At 41.6% G+C, this 19905-nt stretch overlaps 1 protein-coding gene across 1 annotated transcript in view; it reads left to right on the top strand.

The window, feature by feature from the left end:
* Nucleotides 1-18950, top strand: part of ncam1a (neural cell adhesion molecule 1a) — a 296215-nt gene extending 277265 nt beyond the window's left edge. The window contains 5 exon segments of the mRNA XM_034233380.1: nt 6353-6560; nt 9744-9803; nt 9805-9858; nt 11456-11794; nt 15236-18950. Of these exon segments, the coding sequence (XP_034089271.1) occupies nt 6353-6560; nt 9744-9803; nt 9805-9858; nt 11456-11794; nt 15236-15359 (785 nt within the window). The 3' untranslated portion in view covers nt 15360-18950.
* Nucleotides 18951-19905: the final 955 nt, after the last annotated feature.

Here is a 19905-nt window from a genome sequence, read left to right as displayed (position 1 = left end):
AGACATAGTCAAAGAATACTCACTAACACAAGTACAACTCGAGCCTACTCGAAAACAGAACATTAGACTTGATATTCACTTCAAATCAAACGCTCGTGCAAAATGTGTAAACAATACCAGATCACTGTGCTGTCATGATGGACTCTAGTATACATCTTGTATACAAAGAAAGCCCAGAGAAAAATTTACACATTTTCATTAGCAGACTGGGAAGCCATCCAAACTGAGCTGGAAGTGTTCAGCACAGAATTTGTTAGAACAGAAAACCAGCGAACTGTGAATGACAACTGGAATATGCTCAGAGACGAACTGTTTTCACAGATGGATAAGCATATCCCGACCAAGTTCACTACCACGCGGCACAACCTGCCCTGGCTCACTCACTGCATGAAACGCCAAGTTATACAACAAAGCCAAGCGATCAGGCAAAACTCGTGATTGGGAAAACTTCCGCAACCAAAAGTAACATGTTCAAAATAACCTTCGCAGTGAGTGCACACTGGGACTATATCGAAAACACATTCACCCAGAGTCTTGCTGAAAACAATACCAGACTATTCTGGAAATATGTCAAAGATTGTGGAGCGGACAACATTGGAGTCTCCCCTATTAGAGAGGGTGAAGACCTCTCCAGTAGCAGCAAAGACAAGGCTGAACTCATTAACAAACCATTTAAATCTGTATTTACTAAGGATGATGGTAGCCAGCCCTCTATATCAGGAGATCCAGCCCCGCAGATAGAAGACCTGATCATCACGACTGAAGGAGTGACCAAACTACTGGCAAATATTAAGATCAACAAAGCTAGCGGCCCAGATGGTCTACCCAATCGTATACTCAAAATGCTGGCCCCCCAAATAAGGCCCACTGCTCAAGTGCGTATTCACGCAGTCACTGCAAACAGGAAATCTACCCAATGACGGCTGCAGGCAAACATTACGCCTATATTCAAGAAAGGGGACCGGCACACCGCCGCAAATTACAGACCAGTTTCCCTGACAGTAGTATGTTGTAAACTCCTGGAACACATCATTTGCAAACACTTGTTGAATCACCTGGAAAGGCATAATGTCCTCACCCCGTTCCAGCATGGATTTCGACAAAACCATTCGTGTGAAACTCAACTCCTAGTCACAATGCATGACCTGGCAAAATATCATGACCAGAAATTGCAAGTCGATGTGGCAATCCTTGATTTCTCAAAGGCTTTTGACACGGTTCCACATAAGCACCTGTTGCTGAAGCTGGCCCATATGGGTATAACCGGCCCAATACTTGATTGAACCTCAACCTTTCTCATGCAAAGAAGCCAACAAGTAGTCGTAGAAGGGGTGAAATCAAGTACAGTTCACGTTGACTCTGGTGTCCCACAAGGCACTGTGCTGGGTCCATTGCTTTTCTTATGCTACATTAATGACCTGCCGTCACATGTAGCATCTACAGTGCGGTTATTCGCGGATGACTGCCTGCTCTACAGGCCTATTAAAAATGGAAGTGACCAAGAAGACCTACAGGGTGACCTGACTAGACTTCAGGAATGGGATAACACTTGGGGAATGTGCTTTAATACTAGTAAGTGCTACATCCTACGAACAAGCAGATCAACAAACCCGCACATTAAAAACTATACTCTATGTGGCCAGGTGTTAAAAGAGGTGACCCACCAGCCTTATCTTGGGGTAGAAATCCATAACAACCTGAAATTTGCCAACACATTGGCCAAATTATAACACAGGCAAACCGTTCGCTCTGCTTCCTACGCCGGAACCTGCGACGCTGTCCCCAGAAACTGAAGGAGACAGCTTTTGTTGCCCTAGTACGTTCTAAACTAGAGTATGCCAGCTCGGTCTGGGACCCCTACACTGATAAAGACAGTGATGCCCTGGAATCAGTACAAAGAAGAGGTGCAAGATTCATTTTTGGAGATTATGAATGGGACAGCAGTGTCACAGAAATGCTCAAGCGGTTGAACTGGGTGGAATTAAGTGAAAGGCGGCGATTGGCTCGTTTGGTTCTCTTCTTCAAGATTGTCCATAACATCTCAGCCATTGATGCATCAATGTACCTAGAGCCAGTTAGAAGAAGTGCAACCCGCAAAGCCAACTCTTTGAACTAGTGACACTCTTAAATACTCCTTCTTTCCGAGAACAATCAGAGAGTGGAACTTGCTACCAGAAGAAGCTGTCATCGCAGAAACCCTGGAGTGCTTCCGGCAAATTTTAAGAGACATTTAGCGGGGATCATCCATCCCCCACTGAGCGTGATACCTCTGGGTTCTGCTCAGTATTAATCCAGATCCAGCCGTGGCGCTGTGAAAAGCACGACCAATCATCTGAGCCGGCCCGGCTAAAGTAACTGGATGGCCTACCTGCCTGTCAGCCTTCCATCTGGGCACAAACTTACCTCGTGCCCTCATTGGTCATGTGCGCGTTCGTGTGTGTTGGAGGAGGGGCTCTGTGAGGAAGTGGCAGATTTTTTCCCGCTGTGTATTTTCAAATTCTAGCGCATTCGAGCTGCTTTCTCCAAAATTACCTACCCCACCTTTAACTTCTCATATATACAGAAAGAGAGGTAGTATTTGTATTCATGGTATTATTATGATGTGCGTACGCATGGGTCAAAGTTTCAATGGAGTACATTCTACCGCAAACTTAGTTTTTTTAATTGATTGCAAACTTCAAATCGGGATCTTTTGAGCATACGCAATGTTTATAAATGAGGCCCCTTGACATGTTTTTCACAATGTAGGCTGCTTGAACCTTTAGGAAATATGAAAGAGATACAAGTTAAGGATGTTCAATGTCTAAACAGTTCAATAAACTGCAGATGTGTTTAGTTTTATATGAAATCACATTCTTTCAGAGGGTTGATTTAAGGTTATTTAAGGTTTAAGGAAGAGGCTTAAAAAAAACGTCCAAACTTTCCAAGCAGAGGGAAAGAGAAGAAAGCACAACTATTAACAAAGGGATTAAAACTTGGGAAATGTGCTTGAATGGATCTTTAAGTATGACAAGACGTGCTGCATTGCATTCTGGTCCATGGTGGCAACTCTTGGTGCAGAAACTGGGTTGCGTTCCGATAGCTCCTAAATTCTAACCCTATCTCCTATTCCTTGACCTCTGAGTGAAACGTCACGGGGTTAAGGGATAGTGGATAGGAGAATTCAAAAGGACTTAGGAGAAGAGACTGCAGTACTTTAGATAATCGGAATGCACTTTCACTATCCGACGTGCGGGCGTCATAAATGCTGCGGCTGCAAGGCATTGTGGGTCAGCATTTTCTCCTCTCCTTTCGGTTAGGGAGGTCCAGTGGTTCCTAAACTAAAGGAGATTATAAAGGAAGTTTGAAACCTCCTTTCCTTTCATTTAGAGAATTGGAACGGCACTTATCATGGCTGCCACTGACGTACTTCCGGGTTATTTCACTTGGTTAAGAAGGTTCCTAAGCTAAATGGACTATTGGAACGCAACCCCGGTTTCTCTTTTAGTGATGGGAATTATGGCTCTTTGAAGGAAGCCGGATCTTATGGCTCCGTTCCTTTCAAAGAGCCGTTCAAAAGAGCCGTTTGTTTAAAGGGGGCGGGGTTACTAGGTTTATCTGCGAAATAATCACCAGGATAATGATTGACTGTATTTAATGTCAATAATCTGCATTGTAAACATAACACAAGGTGGCGCCATATCCATGTCCTTCATGTCAGTGAATGTACTTTGAATTTACCCTCTGGTATGTGTTCAGTAAATAAAGTTGCCTTGCCTTGAATGAAATTCACGCAACTCTTAATATTAGATACTGTGTTTTTAAGTGGCGATGGAGATTATTTGTTGACCCTGCTTTAAAGGATATGTTGCCTTTACAAATGGTGCGCTTTATCACTGCCTGGGTTTTGGTTGAAGTGCATCCAAATGCTGCTGCGTTTTCGCGAAAACACGTCGTCTACCTGTCCTGTACCACTTGTTATGACTTCTCCCTCTCGCGTATTCCGTTAAGACCCACCCCATCTCACTCCTCGTGCTGAAACCTACCAATCAGAGTAGGGGCGGGTCTTCACAGAATACGTTTGGGGAACAAAATCAAGCTCTTTAAAAGGCGAGTGGATTTTGGCAGGCAGTGAGTGCGGACCCACGATTAACGATAACAAGAACGGCTCTCACCAAGTACGACTCGGTTCCCCTCGTTCGAACCAAAGGGCCGTTCAATAGAATCGGCTCGTTCGCGACCGACACATCACTATTCTCTTTCTCTTCTTTGTCTTCATGTGGTCAATCAGTCATTTCAAAGAGCTGCTCAAGACACATTTGCACATACATTTGGACCAAAATAAATCCTGATGGACCATTTGGATCAAAGTCAGTTGGTTATAAAATGTGACAGCAACTCAAACACTTATCATGTTTTCATTGAGTTTTGCAAAGCTTCTCCAATGTGCTATGGTGAGGCCAGTGTACATGAGTTCAATCTCTAGGACCAATGCTACAGACTAATGTGGTTATAATGAGGTTACAGAGATATACAGATAGACCTCAAAGCTCTTGAGTCTCACAAATATGTATTGACTACCTTAAGAAAAGCCTCACTTAGAGTCGCTTTTATTTCAGTGGAAAGACAGTCATTGTAAAGCCTGTTCTACCTTCATGCGGAACATCAAGGTGCTTCGTTCAAAAAGTTGAAGAAAATTCAACTTTCTGCTCATGTCCTCTGAGTCCTCTTTTTACTAACATTGTAATGCTGGTAGTAATGAAATGTAACAGTTACATCTATTTGTATTATTACCTATATTTATAATCCTGATAATCCTGTTAAATGTAATCTATTACTCCCCAAACCTGCAGATCTGTGTTTAAACTCTCAGTGTGACGTAACACACTGCATGCTAACTATTGGTTACTCACATGTTGGGGTCCATGCTCATCCATGTTGCTCTCCGTCAGTAAGTAAGCATTATCAATAGTACTTCCTGTTTGCAGCATTGTGCTTAAAAGCTTGTGTTTCGTCCCTGTGAAGTTAAATCTGGCTGCATGTCATCGTGCTTTTTATGTGATTGGATAACCAGCCAAACTTCTGCTGATGCATGCATTTTCAGTTGTTTCCTCAGATAAGCCTCAGATCATTTATTTTCAGCTGAAATGCATTTCTCTGTTGCATGCAAAGCTGGAAATGTGTACCAGTTATTAGTTTGTAAATGCCAAAATGAGCGATGAACGCTGAGCCTGAGCTGCTTTTATAAGCCTTTCTGTCTGGAAACTGCATGTGTTTTGATTTGAATAATCTGAGGGGGAGACAATAACCTGCATTGATAACCTGCTTTAAACTTATACGTTTCCTAAGACAGTTTGAACAAAGCTATACAAAAGATGGAATGGGTGTTGAGCCTTGAGCCACATCTGCTTCATCTTCAAAGCAAAATCTGTTTCGTTGTTTTTCTGTCGTTTTTTTCTATTGCAGATAGCTTGTAATTACAATGTATTTCTATTCAAGTGGAGCGCCTCAAATCAAGGCAGAGAGGTTGCAACAGTTTGATGTGAAGGACAGAATTTGAAAGACTTAGAGATGTATTACAGACCACGAGTGTTTGGTGAAATGTTACGAATGATGTATGAACTATGCATTTTGATATGTAGTGTTTATACATTGTGTTGATGTGTTATCATTCAACCTGACAGACCTAGAGGTTGAGAAATCTTTCGAACACAAAAAGCCTTTTTTCGTGTGAGGAAGTCAAACTTTCTAGACTTCTTTTCAATAAGGCAGGGTTTTTTATGTTTATCGTGGAAGAACTAGCCAAATTATTGCAATTAAACGTTAAAAAACCTCCATCAACACATGAAATATGGAACAGACACGTTTTACAATAGAAGTGTTAAAACGGCCCTATAATGCAAAAAGCACAATAGGGCCCCTTTAATTGTATGCTTGTAAAACTGACATGCAATCCCTTTGATAAGCACAGGTAAGCATCATAACACAGTGTTTGTATATAGTAAACTCACCCACTTTGATTTATATTGGGACTGTTTTCTAGGTAAGTTCTGTGATTGTGTGTGAAATTAAACCCTTCAAGAGTGTCTGCCATGATGGTTTTTCAACAGTAAATATCGAGCGTCCATAAGTGGAGATTTGTCTGAATTAGTTTCAGGAATGATTTGTGTCCAACTCTCCACTCCTGAGGTCTTACAAATCTGAATCAGCGTATTAAAAGCTTGACTGCATTCCTCATCATCTCCCCTCTTTCTCTCTCTATCTTTTCTAACTTTCTCTCCATCCCCTCTCCCTCATGTAAAACCCTCCCCTCTCCCCTAACTTCTCCCCCCTGCTTTGCTTGCGTTTCCCCCCCTCGTTGTTTCCCCTTCAGACGCAGCGACCGGAGGTTCAGGTATGGGCACCGGCGCCATCGTTGGCATCCTCATCGTGGTCTTCTTCCTGCTGCTGGTGGGGGTGGACGTCACCTGCTACTTCCTGAATAAATGTGGCCTCCTCATGTGCATCGCCGTCAACTTCTGTGGGAAGGCCGGGCCGGGGGCCAAGAGCAAAGACATCGAGGAGGGCAAGGCCGCGTTCACGTAAGAGGACATCGTTTTTACAGAAAGAAAGAAAATCTGACTTTAACGGTCAACTATTATGCAAAATCCACTTCTTCATGTCTCTTCTACATCAACATGTGTCCCCTCTTCTTCATGTCTCTTCTACATCAACATGTGTCCCCTCTTCTTCATGTCTCTTCTACATCAACATGTGTCCCCTCTTCTTCATGTCTCTTCTACATCAACACGTGTCCCCTCTTCTTCATGTCTCTTCTACATCAACATGTGTCCCCTCTTCTTCATGTCTCTTCTACATCAACATGTGTCCCCTCTTCTTCATGTCTCTTCTACATCAACATGTGTCCCCTCTTCTTCATGTCTCTTCTACATCAACATGTGTCCCCTCTTCTTCATGTCTCTTCTACATCAACATGTGTCCCCTCTTCTTCATGTCCCTTCTACATCAACATGTGTCCCCTCTTCTTCATGTCTCTTCTTCATCAACATGTGTCCCCTCTTCTTCATATCTCTTCTACATCAACATGTGTCCCCTCTTCTTCATGTCTCTTCTACATCAACATGTGTCCCCTCTTCTTCATGTCTCTTCTACATCAACATGTGTCCCCTCTTCTTCATGTCTCTTCTACATCAACATGTGTCCCCTCTTCTTCATGTCTCTTCTACATCAACATGTGTCCCCTCTTCTTCATGTCTCTTCTACATCAACATGTGTCCCCTCTTCTTCATGTCTCTTCTACATCAACATGTGTCCCCTCTTCTTCATGTCCCTTCTACATCAACATGTGTCCCCTCTTCTTCATGTCTCTTCTACATCAACATGTGTCCCCTCTTCTTCATGTCTCTTCTACATCAACATGTGTCCCCTCTTCTTCATGTCTCTTCTTCATCAACATGTGTCCCCTCTTCTTCATGTCTCTTCTACATCAACATGTGTCCCCTCTTCTTCATGTCTCTTCTTCATCAACATGTGTCCCCTCTTCTCCATGTCTCTTCTACATCAACATGTGTCCCCTCTTCTTCATGTCTCTTCTACATCAACATGTGTCCCCTCTTCTTCATGTCTCTTCTACATCAACATGTGTCCCCTCTTCTTCATGTCCCTTCTACATCAACATGTGTCCCCTCTTCTTCATGTCTCTTCTACATCAACATGTGTCCCCTCTTCTTCATGTCTCTTCTACATCAACATGTGTCCCCTCTTCTTCATGTCTCTTCTTCATCAACATGTGTCCCCTCTTCTTCATGTCTCTTCTACATCAACATGTGTCCCCTCTTCTTCATGTCTCTTCTTCATCAACATGTGTCCCCTCTTCTCCATGTCTCTTCTACATCAACATGTGTCCTCTCTTCTTCATGTCTCCTCTACATCAACATGTGTCCCCTCTTCTTCATGTCTCTTCTACATCAACATGTGTCCCCTCTTCTTCATGTTTCTTCTACATCAACATGTGTCCCCTCTTCTTCATGTCTCTTCTACATCAACATGTGTCCCCTCTTCTTCATGTCTCTTCTACATCAACATGTGTCCCCTCTTCTTCATGTCTCTTCTACATCAACATGTGTCCCCTCTTCTTCATGTCTCTTCTACATCAACATGTGTCCCCTCTTCTTCATGTCTCTTCTACATCAACATGTGTCCCCTCTTCTTCATGTCTCTTCTACATCAACATGTGTCCCCTCTTCTTCATGTTTCTTCTACATCAACATGTGTCCCCTCTTCTTCATGTCTCTTCTACATCACCATGTGTCCCCTCTTCTTCATGTCTCTTCTACATCAACATGTGTCCCCTCTTCTCCATGTCTCTTCTACATCAACATGTGTCCCCTCTTCTTCATGTCTCTTCTACATCAACATGTGTCCCCTCTTCTTCATGTCTCTTCTACATCAACATGTGTCCCCTCTTCTTCATGTCTCTTCTACATCAACATGTGTCCCCTCTTCTTCATGTCTCTTCTACATCAACATGTGTCCCCTCTTCTTCATGTCTCTTCTACATCAACATGTGTCCCCTCTTCTCCATGTCTCTTCTACATCAACATGTGTCCCCTCTTCTTCATGTCTCTTCTACATCAACATGTGTCCCCTCTTCTTCATGTCTCTTCTACATCAACATGTGTCCCCTCTTCTTCACGTCTCTTCTACATCAACATGTGTCCCCTCTTCTTCATGTCTCTTCTACATCAACATGTGTCCCCTCTTCTTCATGTCTCTTCTACATCAACATGTGTCCCCTCTTCTTCATGTCTCTTCTACATCAACATGTGTCCCCTCTTCTTCATGTCTCTTCTACATCAACATGTGTCCCCTCTTCTTCATGTCTCTTCTACATCAACATGTGTCCCCTCTTCTCCATGTCTCTTCTACATCAACATGTGTCCCCTCTTCTTCATGTCTCTTCTACATCAACATGTGTCCCCTCTTCTTCACGTCTCTTCTACATCAACATGTGTCCCCTCTTCTTCACGTCTCTTCTACATCAACATGTGTCCCCTCTTCTTCATGTCTCTTCTACATCAACATGTGTCCCCTCTTCTTCATGTCTCTTCTACATCAACATGTGTCCCCTCTTCTTCATGTCTCTTCTACATCAACATGTGTCCCCTCTGTGGAAAGAGATTCTGAAAGTTTCAGGAACAAAGATTCTCTCTCTTTTTGATCCATTTCTATAAAAACCTGTCTGAAAATGAGCTGATTAGATTTTGACCACTTTATGATGTCATAACGATGTTTTGTCTTGTGTAACCATTAGCCAATCAGCAACCAAGGTAACCCCCCCCCCCCCCCCCCCCCCCCCCCCCCTTATCACCTGAATCTCCTCCTAGAGCACCATTGAGTTCTTTGTAACCAAATCTCTCTCAGAGGGGCGTGGGGAGGGGCTCCTTATTTTCATCTAAAGTAACAGACAGAGAATCAGCACTTTGGAAACAGGGCTGAAACAGAGGGGATTATGGGTAACGCTGCAATGATCTGTTTGGTGTTTCAGCCAATCAGAGACAGGCTCTGTATATATCTGAGACCTGTGATATATTGAAAACAGTATGATAGGGGACCTTTAATCTTAGAAATCTGACTTAGTCGTTTTTTCCCACGTTAAATGAAGTACAATGTCTAAATACTTCTTCATCCGCTGCCTGTTTGATAAATGATGTTAGCCTGTTAGCGTGTTAGCTTGCTAAATCTCCTTTGCAATCCATCAACAGGAAAGATGAGTCCAAGGAGCCCATCGTGGAGGTGAGAACAGAGGAGGAAAACACTCCCAACCAGGGGGGGGGGTCCCACTGAGCCCAACGAGACCACGCCCCTCACAGATCCTGAGTGAGTACACAACCCTCCCTGGAGCAGGACGTTCCCCAAATGAAATGCTATCTGATCGTTATCTTGATAGTGATGTGAATCAAATAATTGGGTTACTCTCCGATCAAAAATCTTTTTCATTGCGCTTCGACAATGCATAAGCAATGTTTGTCATTTAGAAGTGGAAAGCAAAATATATGCATTCAAATGAGACAATGGTCTGTACTGATTGTATGTACAAAGAGAAAAGCTATTACAAAGAACACAGACAAACAATAACAACGACTAAAGTAATCCCCCTACACGATTTGTCATGCCCAGATTAAGTGCTATCTGATCGTTATCTTTATAGAGAGGCGAAGTCCCTCCCTTTCCGGGGAGCTCCTTGGGACCTTATTTCGGTAAAATTATGTATTGAAGTCAATGGGGAGAGAAAGATTATCTTTCGTTTGAATTGTGCCACGAATTACACATATGATGTTTGTCAATTTTTGTCAAATGTTTGTCAAATTCCCGTCTCGCACCACACACCAAGACGGCCGTCCCGTTGGAACATTTCACTTCTTTCTTTCAGAATGAGGCGGAAAGTATTAAAAGAGGTTGAGAGCATGTTGAGAGCTGTGCATACACACAAGGGGAGTTAGTCGGTTCGTGAGAGCCAGCATGCGGGACCGGGACTCTGGGAGTTGTAGTCTTTCTAGCTGCGTATTTTTCATAGTCTTTTATTTCAACAGTTTTACGACAAACTGTGACTTTTTTGACACGGAAATTATTTGTTGAGATTGACAAACATCATGTGTGTAATTCGTGGCACATTTCTAACGGGATCGAGAGATAATCTTTCGCTCTCCATTGACTTCAATACATAATCTTCCCATGGGGCGGAAGTAGATGGGCGGGACTTCACCTCTCTATAGGGATCTGAATCAAATCATTGGGTTACTCTCAACAAAACTCTTTATTCTGGTAGCGTTTTTTAGCTCTGGCCCAAACTAGATGTATGTATTTGAGACACAGTTCTGTACACGACCATAAGGTAGTACGGACAAATGATGCAGCATGGTGGAGACCAAAGCAGAGCTCAAAGTAGAGATAAATGTTGACCTGTAATTCACCTGGTGAACAAAAACCTCTAAGTGAAATTGTACTTAAATAGTCTGCTTTGTCTTACTCTGTCAAATTAACTTTGGTTTTTGGCATCCCAATATAACAGCTGTATGTTGTGAAAAGGATATTCCTGCTGCCTCGTTGTTGTTCCCGTGTGGTTTTTACACATCTGTATAACTAAATAAAGAAGTCAACAGTAGCATCAAACACAGTCCTAACATTTGGCTGAAAAGCCAAATCACCCGATCCTGAAATTCCCTAATTCTTTCTATTGTTGATTGTTGTATCCCTTTTGGTTTACCCTTCACAAAATGTTGTTTCTAACCGTTTCTAGATGTTTCTCAGCAGCACAGTCTCACTCTGTTCAAACCCTGACCTTCACTCTCCCTCACCTCCTTATGTCCTTTTTCTTTCTTCCCTTCACTTTCTTCTGGTGGCTCGATGTGTCCTCCCCCCACTCCTCCTCCCTTTCCTCTCTCCTTCTTTACCCCCCTCCCTACACTGAAAACAGGCCTCCTGCTGCAGACTCCACTTCCTCCCCGGTGGTGAACGTGCCCCCCCCCTCCACCGCCAATAACTCTGAGAGCTTTAGCACGGCGCAGAGCAGTCCGGTTAGCGAGAGCACCACCACGCTAACCATCAGCCCTACCAAAGCCCCCCCAAAAAACAACCCCCCGATCAAAACCAGTGATTCTAACGCTAACCCCCAGCCTGATGTTGGGCCCCTGGTTGACCTGAGCGAAACCCCTAAAGTCTCAGAGGCCCCGAGTACGGACTCACAGGTAGACGGCCCGAACGAGGATGCACCCAAAGCCCCGAGCACAGACTCCAACACACCGGCCCAAAATGAGTATGAACACTTCCATCACCCCTACCCCAAACCCCCCCACATCCCTCCACTTCTGCTCTGATAGCATCCCAATAGTCAACACTAGTGTGCCATTTTTAAAGGAGATAGCCACCTTTGATGCAGAAGCAGTGCTTTTTCTTTCTCAGTGTTATGATGTGTAATTATACCTGTACTGTGCCTTAATCTCAGTCAAGCAAAAGAGGAATTAAGGTGGATTTCACAAGCGTTTGATTAATTCTGTCACAGTATATGAAGTCATTAATAATACAAAGAAATGGTAAGGGTTGAATTCTGAAGGCGAATGATAGAAAAAAGCCAATACAGTATGATTAGGATTTGTTAGCATTTATATCTTCCCACTAGTTGTTTATCTAAAGCGTATTACAATAAGGGAGATCTCCGTAAAGTAAATTAAACATTTTGATTTATCTCGACTCCGAGAGCATTTCGAGAGCTTTTGATTGTTGATTGATTGTATTAAAAAGTAATAAGCACAACAAAGTTTGATTAAGAGGCTGTAGTCAAATGTTGGAAATGTTATAAAACTAATTGTGCAGCTAAATTACAGGAACAGCAAATTGATTAGCCTTTTATTCAGTTCGCATAAATACTGAAACACTTTCCTGCACACAAAAAAAGCCTCAAACAATCCTGTAGCTGAGATCAAACGTCATCTAAATTACATTGTGAGGGAGCCCCAGTGTTAATAACATACAACTGTGCCCGACCTTTACACCTCAGTGCTTCTATTCATGGCTGCTTTGTTGTAGACTTTGACTAAATGTTCTAATAATGGCACCAGAAGGACCAAAAGGCAGAGATACCAACGTTATACCTGAATGAAATGCAAATCATGTTGCAGATGGAGCACAGTGCTGATAGCAAGGCAAGGCAAGGCAAGGCAAGGCAAGGCAAGGCAAGGCAAGGCAAGGCAAGGCAAGGCAAGGCAAGGCAAGGCAAGGCAAGGCAAGGCAAGGCAAGGCAAGGCAAGTTTATTTATATAGCACTTTTCAACACAAGGCAATTCAAAGTGCTTTACAAAAAATTAAAGACATTAAGAAAAGGGCATTTAAAATCAGTCATTAAAAAGAAAAGCTAATAAAATAAACATTAAAAGAAAAAGTACATGGATCAAAGTTACAGTGCAGTCTAAGATATGAATAGTTCAATTAAAAGCAGCGACAAAAAGAAAAGTCTTCAGCCTGGATTTAAAAGTAGTCAGAGTTGTAGCGGACCTGCAGGTTTTACTAGCCAGAAATACTACATTTGCTCATACACTTAACTTTAGTTTTCAACATTTAGGACTGTTCCTGGGGTGAAAATGTCATTTGATCGCTTGGTTCAACAATATTAGGTTCACCAAACAGAGCATTTTGCACATCATGATTATTGTTAGAGTGTGGAAATCTCCTTTCTAAAATGTCAAGTGCAGATGAATGGCACAGGAATACAACACATTGGGATGCTACCAGTGCATGACTGTCTTCATACAACCACCACCACCTCCACCTCCACCTGTTCGATCATCACTTAAGTCAAACTTCCTTTAACCAACAACCTCTTGTTGGTCATCTCTGGGTTATTCAGTTGCTACAGGTAGCTGAAGGATGCTTTGTTTGTAACACATTTAGTTCGTAGGTCTTCCAGGAATACGTACAAGAATCATCCGCTAATCAAATAAGCACCACGGTTTTAAAATGCAGAACAATATATTATATATGGAGAAGATTTTAAGGATGGTGCAAGTTGATTTAGTCACTTATTTGAGTAGCTGTGTAGTGGTAAAATCAGAGAACTCAGAGACATCGCTAGAAGAAAAATTAAACAGGGCAATAAAACATAAGCAGTCAATGTAATCATAGCCAATAGGGACCTCCTACAGCATCTTAATTCCTGCAGAAAGCCCTTATTCTTTGCTACGAAGGGTTCTTGTGATTCCTGTCAAGAGGCACTATAGCTAAGGATGCATTTCTAAGGCTCACTGACAACCACTCCTCCCTCTCTCCTCCTTCATATCATCCTCACTGAGATGTCCAGAGGAAGATGTCAGTGATGAAGTGTTTGGAGTTGAGTTGGAAGCGGGGCTCTTGTCAGCTCAGCAGCACCTTGATAAAACTAAACTTGTCATTGGAAGGGATTTTTTCCTCATAACTCTCTGACAGGCCTGATCCACAGCTCTGCCTCTGATCTATGTGCTGATCCTCCTCCCGCTGAAAAGAAAACAGTGAAACGTCTTGTCAGGCTTCTTGTGGTTTTCCAGACTGACGCACTTCCCCTTGAGGATTAATTTCTCTCTCTCTCTTGAGTAGAAAAACCTTTCTGCAGACCACATGCTACACAGTATGTTCAACACAACATAAAGTAATGAAAACATTGTTGAATTACATTTAAATACATTTGGATCCAGAAACAATTACCCACGTGTTCTAATTGTTTAAGTGAAGAAAGTTCTGACACATCCAACCATTGATTTGCTCAATGCTCTCACTCAGTTCTTGTATTGAAAGGTCATTCCCTAGGTGTAATGGTTATGTAAATGTACGTATCGTCTGCATACAGTAACTTATTTTTGTTGATATTATGATATCAGCCAGCTGGAAGCATGTTGATGTAAAAGAGAAGAGGCCCCAGGATGGAGCCTTGAGGAACTCCGCGTGTCTTATTTGTCCGCTTAGATGCGTAAATATCTTTAGGAACAAGTTGCCAAATATAGAGGACATTTTTTGTGATTAAACTTATGCTGATTTTCAGTTTTAAGTCCATAGGAGATAGATTTATATAGGCTGCTGTCTCTGAGTTTTCAAAAAGGAGAACTGTATTGATTTAAATTGCTTTTTGAAAACTGGCAAAGAAAAGATGACTGTATGTGATACAGCAGGGAAGCGCCGCTTTTTCAAAATGCAAGCCGCAAGCAGCAGCTCTTCAAATGTTTTCCAACAACAAAGGTTTATATGCTCACAGAAAAAGAAGAAATGTCCAACTTAAGAGAAGTATGGCTTTAAAGTCTCTGCATTGTGTCTGGGTTCAGTCCAGACGGCGTGTAATCCTCTTGTGTATTGTACTCTGTGTTGTAGGTTATTCCTCAGTCTTTCAGTCCCTCATGCATTGTCCCTACTGTACCGGCCCTGTCTCATTCCACATCAGTATTCATTGTTCATGGAAAATAGCTGTGACATCCATGTACTCTTATTCGATGTCTGTCTAGGATAGTGAGCTTGATCCCATTATGTGTGAAATGCATTCAGTTCCAGAAGGGAAAACAAATTCCCTCAAAGCATCTTGCATGTTTTCACCCCTTTTTTTATCCTCCTCCTTCACTTTGAATAATGACACAAAAGGCAGCTCAGAGCAGACCGTTTAGCTGTGAGAGAGACTCCTAACACATTCTCCTTTTTCTCTTTTTGTCTCCTTCTGGCTCTCGCTCCATGTTTGTCCTCACAGCGGTAAGATTGTGAAGGATGGAAACACTAAAGTGGGCGAGACGGAGGTGAAGAACGCCACGGCCGAAGTGAAGACGGTCCCCAGCGAGGCCCCGCAGACGAACGGCAACGAAAGTAAAGCGTAAAACAGGAAGAAGAGGGTGGTTTATGGGGGGGTTTAATGGGGTGTAGGGTTTTTAAGGTTAAAAAAGGGGGGGTCACAGTCACTGAAACCTCAAAAAAAGCAATGTCACGCACCACCCCATCGCATCAGGAGGAAAATAAATCATGAGTCATTTTCTACCGTGTCTTCTGACCAGGGAAATGTAAAGACCTCATGCACATGCCTTAGTTCCTTTTACATCTACTCGTCACAGAAATAAAATGCATAGTTCCTCCTCTCGTTTGTAATATTAAAGTGGTAACCCTGGTTGGACTGTAGCTTTATACACAAATGTAAGGATACATTACCAACACTACTTGTCTTTATGCAGTACGGTCATCACCTGGTAATGGATTATGGGTCTTTCTTCCTTTGTTGATATTTTGTTGTGTTTAAATAATGTACTGCCTATTTAGCTTTTTTTAATGTGTTATTTCCAGGGTTAGAGATTAGAGCGTTAGCATGCCTGTTTTTTGCAAAGTTACTGTATTTCTGTACATGTTGCTGTCGTTTATTTTGCTCAAATGTTGTCTCCAAATGGTTCCGGTGGAGAAATCGTTTTAAAGCCTAAGCTATGAGAAATGGAAGAAAGATTTATCACGCTATTAAAGACCGGGGCGTTTCAACCCTGTCTCCTAAAAAAATATGTTTGTATGTACATGTTTGCTGGTGTATAGGTCCGCCTGATACATTTGACTTTGCAGATATATTGTAAAAATCTGGATGACATTTCAAAACAAACTTTCTGTTTTTAAGGAGACAGGGTTAGGGTTAGGAGGCGATCACATTAAGGATACAAGCTGTGTTATGTTGAGGGGCCATATCCCTCAGAGTCAAAATTTAAGACTAAATATGACTCACGACAAAAGAAAAACACTGCCTTATTTGCTGATATAAACCAATGGTGTCTCATGTGTCCCATCATTCACCAGCTGATTACTTGCTCATGAAGTCAGAAAATGATCATGTGACCAAATATACCGGGTGTATCCACATGATCCCTTAAAATATGAGCAAAACCAATGGAACTAATGCTACAGGATGTAAATAATGGAAGCCTTGCCAGACGTTGGAAGTATCTAAATAGTGAAAGTTAAATAAGTTATTCACTTATTGCCAGTTATCCATTGTGTCACGATAGAAAAGCCTGAATGCTTCACCGACCCAGGTTTATAAACCATGCTATACGAAAGGATGTGGCTCCTTTAAAGGGACACGGCTTGCTTTATGTAATTGTTAATATTGCAGTAGAGTGGTTCAGCGATGTCGTATTTATGTGGTCAAACCCTAAAGGTACTATCTTACTAGTTCCCTAGACAAAAAGCCAATTGGATTGTGAATGATTGCAGAAATAAGCTCCAACCACACACCGTATTTCAAGCCATTCAAAAAAACATTGACTTCAAGATGAGGGATCAGGAAGTGCTAAAACGCTGACTCATTTCCGGGGTTTAGGACTCATGCCTGCACCACTCTAATGGTTTTCTATCTTACAAAACCACACATAACTTTAAACATGTGGGATTGAACTCTTAAGGCTACGTGTGTTTTGTCTAAATTATTTCTGTTGCTCAAACTCGTTGAACACCAGTTTCAACTGCCAGCAATTAGCCTCGTCCCGTTATTTCCTTTAGGTTAAACATCTCTACCTTCTCCTATGGTTCATAGCCATCGTTGCCTTCTCTGTGCTAACCACTATTCACCGCTCAACCGTCCTCTTTCACCACAACGTGTGAGTTTGTGTCACCTCTGCTTCCACCGTCCTGCATTACTTAGTGTGTGACATGTATTGTAGGTTTAGTACAGTTCACAATCAGTTAATCACTCCCAGCACAAGGACCACTTAGCGGAAATTATCTGGAAAATGTCTGTAAATTACTAAAAAAATAAGACGACAGTTGACATAAAACATTTTTCTTTTTCTGATATGCCCAGCCAGAAAAATGTAAGAAATTGAGATTTGTTAAGAGAACACACGCATTGAAGGAAGTGGTGTGTTCGGACGAGTTTTAAAGGACTTTGGTAGTTTACCCAAAATGTGAGAATAAATGATCTGTGTTTCTGATACATCAATACTCACAGATAGCATTATAATAAACAGCAGATGGTTTAATTTAATGAAAATAAATATTATTTCTTTACTGCTAAAAGAAAACCCAAACTGCATGGTATGATACATTTGGTGTGAGTATTTTTGATTTATTGGGGTTTTTGAAAAGAAAGTAGAATAAAAATGTAACTTAAATTGATACTACTCAAAATACAGTCAAGTGAAGCTGGTTAAACAGTCAAAACTAAATGCATCGTTTTTGTACTAATTGCGGTTTTAGATAACACCAATGCTAACATTTTAGCATGCACACTATTGCCAAAAGAAAACCCAATCGGCTACAACCATGAAGGAAACTCCACGTCAGTTTGATGCGGACAAATTGGATTTGTATAAGGATTGTAAAAATACATAAAAATGTAACTCAAACAAAAGAAAGCTTCAGGTTGAGCTGGATAGAAAACAACGTATTCCCAAAACTCACTGAATGCATACGTTTTGACCTTTTTTGTACCCTTGGATGTTAAAAATAAAGCAGATTGAGGTGTTAAATAATGCCGATGCTAACTTTTTAGCATGCACACTTCACAGAAACACCTAGACTTTGACACCAGTCCATTAAATATTTCGTAACACGACCAAAAGCTAGTCCTTTGAAACTCATTAAAATAAAGCCACCAGGTGCTCTGATATTAGGGTTAATGGAGATCCTGAGCCTGTGAGTGTGTCTTTAAATGAATGTGCACACACAAGCCTTTCAGTTCCCGTCCTTTAAAAAAAAAAACTGAATGAAGAAGACATTTGCTCCTTTCAATTATGAAGGATTTTAGCGTTTGAAAGTCTGTTTGGGAAGTTTTTTTGTGTACAGTGTTCCTCTTCTTTAGACTGCAAGCTAGTACACTGTGAATGTGTGAGTGCATTGTGTCTTTTGTCATAGCGAGTAGTAGTTTGATCGTGAATAGCCGGTAGGATGTTTCCAACAGCAGCAAACTGGAGAGACAGTGCCTTTGAATGACAGAAAGTGGTGGCATGCATTACATTCCTCTGTGTCTGAACATTAGAAATCACATCTCCATCTTTCTGCAGGTTTTTCATTTACTACATTTTCACATGTGCTTTGTCACAGAATGATTCTGGGTTATTACGGTTTTATTTTGGGGCGTTTCACTGAGAAAGAAATGTAGAAACATCACAAAGAAAACTATTAAAGCAGAATTATGCTTAAAATCATTACATTACAAAACTATCAAACACAATGACACGTTGCTCAGGTCCCGTCGTCAGTCAATGATCTGAAATTGTTGGATTTGTCAGCATGCAAAATATATTGGAAATCACAGTTTTGGAAATGGAAGAAATAATGAAGGCTTCATGTGTTATTGATCTTCTTTCAAGTGTTGTGTAACCGGTTTCTCAAACTTGTTTTGTTTGCTTCACAGAGCTCTGAAATGTAATTAAAAAGGAAGAGTTGTCATGAGCAGATGTTACTGTTTCTTCTGAAATACAGTGTGAAAATATACAAAACGAGTCGTGTGAGGGTTTTTTTGTTTGTCTGCAAATTGCATAACGTTTTTCTGCACCTTCACATTAAAACTCTCCTGTTGTGTTCGGGTCAAATCTGACCGATTTACTACTTCGTTAATCATGACTTTTTAGTTTTACATTCGATTGCATTCAGGCTTTATGATATCCTTCACAGGAGACTTTGAACATATCAAATGGCTGATCACCACTTTCATTGAATTCTGGATGATTTAGTGAACTTTGTAACGCCATGATGTTCCCGGTCAAACATGACCGCCATAAAGAAAAGGAATTAGTAACCATCCGGATCAGATTACACACACACACACACACATACTCTAGATGCGTCCCCCCCCCCCCCCCCCCCCCCTTGTGTGCCCATCCCCCCATGTGAATCACACCTGGCACACACACACAGAACAATTTGACACATTTCCCGCTCTTATGTGCCCCTCCCCCACATGGATCACACCTGGCACACGCAATACATGTTCAGTGTCTATTCTTTGTACATTTACTGCAGTTTTTCATGTGTACCAGTAGTCAATATGTACAGTTTGAAAGGGTGTTAAATTACATTTGGTGGTGATTAATGGTTTTTGTGTTAATGTAATAGCAGTTAAAACAGGACCGGTCAGATTTGACCGCGAACACCAAAGTAAGTGGGGAACGAAGACAATAGGAGGGTTAAATGGATTTTGTAGGGGTTCAGAAATGCAGGATTTTTCGAGTACACCACTTGATGTAAAGACGTGTTTTTAGGAGACAAAGCAACGTGAATTCGTCAAGTTTTGGAAGAGAGAAAATCATCCTCAAGGTTTTCTGTCTCAGTAAAAATCACAGACGGGTTCATCTTGAGAGTCGATACTGAAGACAGAGAGAGGAACAGTGGGCATTAAGCCAGAGTTTAAAATAAAGGTAAAGATTGTGAAGCTTTGAGGTTAATAAAGTAGTA

The sequence above is a fragment of the Gymnodraco acuticeps genome, unplaced genomic scaffold, assembly GCF_902827175.1.
Source record: "Gymnodraco acuticeps unplaced genomic scaffold, fGymAcu1.1, whole genome shotgun sequence".
NCBI classification, from domain to species: Eukaryota; Metazoa; Chordata; class Actinopteri; order Perciformes; family Bathydraconidae; genus Gymnodraco; species Gymnodraco acuticeps.
This window is presented reverse-complemented; position numbering and strand designations above follow the sequence as displayed.